We start from the raw sequence: 6,233 nt of genomic DNA on the forward strand, positions 1-6,233 counted from the left end.
AAACCCAATGCCATGACCGGCTCACCATTCACAAGCTCGGTATGTGAACACCACCCACATATAGAATGGTTGGTGGATATCCCTATGATGGGCGGCAATGCCTTTGCAGCTTGGGAGTGCCTTGGGAATCGCGCTGCCAAGCAATCTTTTGGAGGCTAGTGCTAGTTCCAAAGTCCTTGACACCATTCCCAACAAGGCATATTCCTTATCAGGAATAATCAATTTGGGCCCCACACACACAAGTGGAACCAGAGGTAATCATGATTTCCCCACTAACCTTAAGCTATAAATAAGAGGAGGAAACACTGTTTTAAAAATTGAACAGGACCGGCCGGTCCGACCGGTTCAACCGGAAAAACCGGTGCAGTCCGGTCCGGTTATATGCCTCAAAACCGGTCAGTAACCGGAAAACCGGTCAAAAACCGGGAAAAACCGGTCAAAACCGGAAATTTTGAAAAAAAACGGTTTTATTTACGGTTCGGTTTTTAAAACCATGGGAGGAAAGAAGGAAACGGGGTGAGACATTTTGGAGAACAAAGAGAGAGAGAGAGAGAGAGAGAGAGAGAGAGAACAAAATAGCAATCACGAGAGCTTAAGGAGGGAGGTTAGGCTGTGTGGGGCAATCCATTCTTGAAGCCCGGTTGGGAGCTACTCGTAGTAGGAAACCTATTACCCACTACATAAATAAATTGTGAGCCCAGACCAATGAGGAAATTTGGGCACGTACACATATAATGTATAGATGACATTAATATTACCTACCATAATTGCTCATATTATTTATTTTTTAATGAAAATACTAGATCATATTATTGAATCCGCAAGTAATTGACAATGACATTATAGGTTTATCAAAAAAAAAAAGACAATGACATTATAGAAACAAAAATAGTAGAAGGACGTTATTATTTACTTATATACCACGTGCACGTCTCTTATATGCAATATTATTATATATAATGCCTCCAATTTCTTCATTTCTGTATATTATTGATGATGCCGAAAATATCACCAGTGAGTTGCAAGCGCCACTTAAACGAAAGCAATATCTGCAAAAAGAAAACAAAGGACCTAGGAGAGAGCACCGGTGTGGTGTCGGCCGAATACCCTCCGAAGGTCAAGTTAGAATCTTGTTCCTTTAACCCTAGAGTGCCAGAGTTAAGAATATTGTGCGTACCTTCATATTTAGGGTTTCTGAGGTATTTATATTGAGCGGAATTACCTTTCTTTTAGGATACAACTTCCTTCTCAAGCTTATTTCCATATAGGAGTCTTCTCAAACGTGTGTCGCAAGAAGTCCAAGTGTGCACGTTTGCGTGGGGATAAAGCAAAAGTTCATCTGGTGCATATCAAATTACATGCCACCTGGAACCTACAATCAATTCACCTATGACACATACTCAGCAAAAGTTAACCGTCATAGTCGCGCCCCTTACAGTGTCCGTCCTTATTATCTCCGTCCATTTACTATTTTTATCCCCTTCAATTATTAACGCACATAGACGTGAGGTTTGTAGATGAGATCAGCAAAGAAAGTTTACATGTTATTTTTTTTTAAGGAAAAAGATAGTGAATTGGTAGCTTGTTCACGTCAAGCACTTGCTACAATTGATCACATTTTGCCATCTAGCGCAAATAAGGAAACCTAAATTGTCAAAGGGTTGAGTCCTATGGAGGATCAAAATGGCCGAATATTACCATGAATGGATTATCAATTAAATATCGTAATCCATCTCTAACATTGCATTAGATTACCAACTTCAAAAAAGGGATCTCATTTGCTGAAAAAGAATAAATCTATGGTTGACACGTACGCCACGAGAGGCTTACAATATATAGAAGGATAAGCATGCTATCGGAATCAAATCCTTGGAAAGATTATATAATCTCCTCTGAGATAAAATTCTAATCTATCCTAAATTAAAGTGCATGTGTGTGAAGCTTTTTTGTTTTTTTCTAAAAACTTAAAGTTTGATCCTTATTTCTTATATTTGTAAAGTAATTATCATACTAAAGATACTCGGTGGTGTTGTTAATGTGACAATTCTAATATCAAATTATGGAAACCAATCAATTATAGAATTGACACTTTAATGCAAACAATATGCTAGACATAGCATGATATACATTTGTCTGAAAATGATAATATATATGCAAATCATGGGGCAGGAGCCCACGTTATACTTGGCATATGAGAAAACAATGGGATGGTTTTAGTTCTTCTCTCGTGCTTCAAATAACACCCTTTCCCTAGTGAATCTTATGGTGGGGAACATGTGAGTCCCTCTAGACATCAGCTACGTACTCTGCACTTAAATTCATACCCTCAATTTAATTAGTATATAATATTGGTCACCAACTATTCAATTCTATTATTAATAATCTCTCTCTATGTAATAATTATATTATTCAGCCTAAAACTTGTCTCTTATACGTTCCTTGTGGGCTCTTCAAGCCACTTCATACGACGGTTGTATGAAATACCTTGTCTCTTACATCTCGTGGGCTCTACGATACTCACGTATATTTAGTTTGTGGTAAATTGGTAATCTTTAGGACACTAAAAAGGCAAGGTTTTAATGGGTTTTTGTTTTGGAGAAAGTTTAATTACAAATTTTGTTATATCATAAGACTATAACATTACTTAATATTTTTTTATTGGAGATGAATTTTGATAAATCTACCATTGGGTTACATCTTCTTCTTATATTCTTCATGCTTGCAAAATTTCTAGAAATTTAAATATCAATAGCTATGTCATCAATAAATTGCTTAAATTGCAAGTTTTTATAGTTTAAAATTATGCATAAAATATAAGTTTATAGATTATATAATAAATAATATCCTATTGACAGAAATTTAACATGTGTATTAAGAGTATAAAGAATATGCAATTTAATGGTCATATTTTTAAAATATGTAGTAATTTTTATTTTATTGAGTAAGGTTATAATATAAAGTTATAATCAATGTTGTGATTAAATTTTGTCCATTTATTTATTTATTTTTATCTCTTCAACTATTCCATAAATTCTTTTATTCACCGTAGAAAGCAAAAGTTGCAAAACACGCATTAAAGTTTGATTTAATTTCAACTGACAAAATAATAATAATAATAATAATACCCAAATGTTCAAAATTAAATAAAGAATAATGGCCTTGTGATGAAATAAGTTAAAAGTTTTTTTTTTTTTTTTTAAGAAAGGGTTAAAAGTTTGAATTGAGTAAAATCTACTGATTTAGAGCTCCTTAAAAAAAAATTAAAGCGTAGCTGGTGATTAGATTTAATTAGATTATTATCTAAAATTACTATATAATATTTTCCAATTTAAGGGACATTAGTATCAAATTCAAAACAAAGGGAATTATATGGTGAAATTTTACCAAACCTCAGACAAAATGGTAGAATTTTCCTCGAAAGAAGTAATTTTAAGTCAAATAGCTAAGGCAGAAGTAAAACATTGAACTAATCAATGGATAATTTAGCAAAATCTACATACATACATTGATTCAAGTCCTTACAGAACTTCAAAGCAAAATCTAATTTTTGTACTGCCTCCTAGCTAGCCTAAAAAAAACATGCATGCAAGTCCTTTACAGTGTGACTTTTAGGCCAAGTCCTTAATTAATGAGTCCCCCTATGTTGAACTAGAACTGGTAGGCCGCCTCTAACAGTGGCAGTGAGACCCGGAGCGAACCTTGGAGCCTGATTTGGATCCGCAACCCGAATATCAAATTGTTGAACTAGAGAAACCACCACACTTCTCATCTCCACAAGAGCCATTTCCTTGCCCAAACAAACCCTAAGCCCAGCCTGAAAAACTGGGTACTTATACGGGCTTTCGGGCCGGAAAACCCCATTGTGTAGCCACCTCTCGGGTTTGAATTGGAGACAATCCGGACCCCAAACCCGCTCCATCCGACCCATTGCATAAGGATGGTACGTAACCCTTGTGCCCTTCTGTACAAAAGTACCGTCGGGTAATATATCATCCTCTTGGCAAAACTTGGAGTCAAATTGAACTGGTGGGTACAGCCTCATGCTTTCATATATAGCACCGTTTAGGTAATGCGTTTCACGCATCTGCTCAAGGCTCGCAACTTGTTGCTGATGACTACTCGATGACCCAATGACTCGCTCCAACTCGTCCCGAATTGCTGCCTCAACATGTGGGTTCTGTGATAATAGATAGAAGAAACTCGTTAATGCCGAAGCCACTGTGTCACGCCCAGCTAATAAGAAGCTAATGACGATGTCGCGGAGATAGTTATCGTCGTCGATGGAGGTCATGAATCTTGATAGCAAGTCTTTGTGATTCGAAAACCCCATTTCCCGGCGTTGATTTATCATCTCCGTAGCGAAGGTGTTGATCGTTTTAATGGCTTCTTTGAGCTTCTTCTCTGAGCCCAAGTTGAGAAACCTTTTGAACTTCCAGATTATTGGTGAGGCAGACATGGCTCGCTCCGCTGACAATTTCGACGCGAGGTCGAAGGCAGCTGCGAATTTCGATATAGGAAGCGATAATTGAAGACAACCTGGGTCTAATCCAAAGGAAAACTTACAAATATTGTCGAAAGAGAAGCGGCGAAACACGTCTTGCAAGTCCAAGACTTTGTCTTCTTGACCGGCAGCAGCAAACGATGACAAGAGTGGAATGAGTCTGGATTGGATCTCGGAAGTGACAACCTCGAACGCATAGGATCGAACAGAGACGCTTCCGAGTTCAAGACTCGCCATTTTGCGCTGGAACTTCCAAGACTCTCCATCCACATTGAAAATTCCGCGACCCAAAAGGTCACCAAGAATAACCGAGAACGGTTTGCCTTTAGGGTAATTGTCAAACCTGGTTTTGAGAATGTGCTCAACGTTTTCTGGGTTGGCCGTGATAGTGTTGCCGAGGACATGAACGTGAATAGTCCCAGTCGGCGATTTCCGGAGAAGATGTGTGTACCAATCACACAGGTTGCCAAACTCTTTAGCCCAACTCAACGACAAGTAACTTCGACAAACCTCGCAGTTACACCACGGCTTAAGCCTCAAGATGAACAGCAACAAAGAAAACAATGAGAAAAGGATGGTGAAAGAGAAGAACAAAACGCAAAAAGTACTGGACATGGATTGCACAGACAATAAATCAAAACCCATATTTTTTTTTTGGAAAGAGAGGGAAGTTGCTAGGAAAGAAAGCTAAGTCTGGACTCTGGATTGAAAGGTATCAAAAGTGGCTCACAATTTTATAATGGAGGCAGAGTCATAAATTTCAGTGTATGATTTAGATTTATAAATAGATAGGGTGTAGCTGTGTGTTGAGGTTGACATATGAAAAGGTGCATGAGTAACGCGTGCGCAAAATACCAATAACAATTTGGGTCTTCACCGCACCGCGCATAGCACGTCAGTGCTTATTGATTGGCACGGTTTTATCACCCACGTGCTTTTTATATATATATATTATACTTTATTTTTCTCTTTTATTTTTTAAGTCTCTGCTAGTTGTTACAGCGTGAGTGTGACTGGTTGAGTTTGAACCAACCCAACTGTAATTGAGAAAGACAAGTTTCTTTTTCTTTTCTTTTTTGTTTATCTGAGTTGTCGGCTTAAGAGACACGTGGACATGTGATTAAGGTGTTGATCTCAGCCTCGCAAACTATCACTTTTTCACTTTCCACCCCACATTTTTATTTTTTTTTCTTTTTCTTTTCTTTTAATAAAATTATGTCGACAGCTCCGATTGGTAGCAAAAATCAATGAATCATTTTATAACTCAATCTAGAGACGTGACAAAGGACGTGTAGAAGTGTCCTGCAACTTTTTTTCTTATATAAAAGTATGTCGATAATTCTACAACTAGCATAAAGTTCACGTGAACTGTGTCAAAATAGCTAAAGTGTTAAAATACTACTTTAGCAATGAATATATTTAAAAAATTCACTACATTAAAGTCACCGAAAGTATAATTTTTTTTACCTCTATCTATAGAATATTGTTAAGTGCTAAAAGTCCAAATTTTTTAAACACATAACTATAATAAATTGTTATATTTTGCAATTTACTATAGCTAGATAGTAAACACAAAAAACGTTATTTAAATAAAAGTTAAAGAGCGAGAGACTTGAGTAATAAAATAAATAATATTTAAAAGAAATGAAAAAATAATAGAGCATTTGATGTTGGGTGTATTATAAAATGAGGTATTAAAATAAATAAAGTAGTTTTATGAGTTGCTAAAAAG

At 36.5% G+C, this 6,233-nt stretch overlaps 1 protein-coding gene across 1 annotated transcript; it reads right to left on the reverse strand.

The window, feature by feature from the left end:
* Positions 1–3,349: 3,349 nt before the first annotated feature.
* On the reverse strand, positions 3,350–5,257 carry LOC142606784 (cytochrome P450 94C1-like). The gene has a single exon (XM_075778125.1). The coding sequence runs from the start codon at positions 5,144–5,146 to the stop codon at positions 3,626–3,628; it is 1,521 nt and encodes a 506-aa protein (XP_075634240.1). The 5' UTR covers positions 5,147–5,257; the 3' UTR covers positions 3,350–3,625.
* Between the last annotated feature and the right edge of the window lie 976 nt (positions 5,258–6,233).

The sequence above is a fragment of the Castanea sativa genome, chromosome 8, assembly GCF_040712315.1.
Source record: "Castanea sativa cultivar Marrone di Chiusa Pesio chromosome 8, ASM4071231v1".
NCBI classification, from domain to species: domain Eukaryota; kingdom Viridiplantae; phylum Streptophyta; class Magnoliopsida; order Fagales; family Fagaceae; genus Castanea; species Castanea sativa.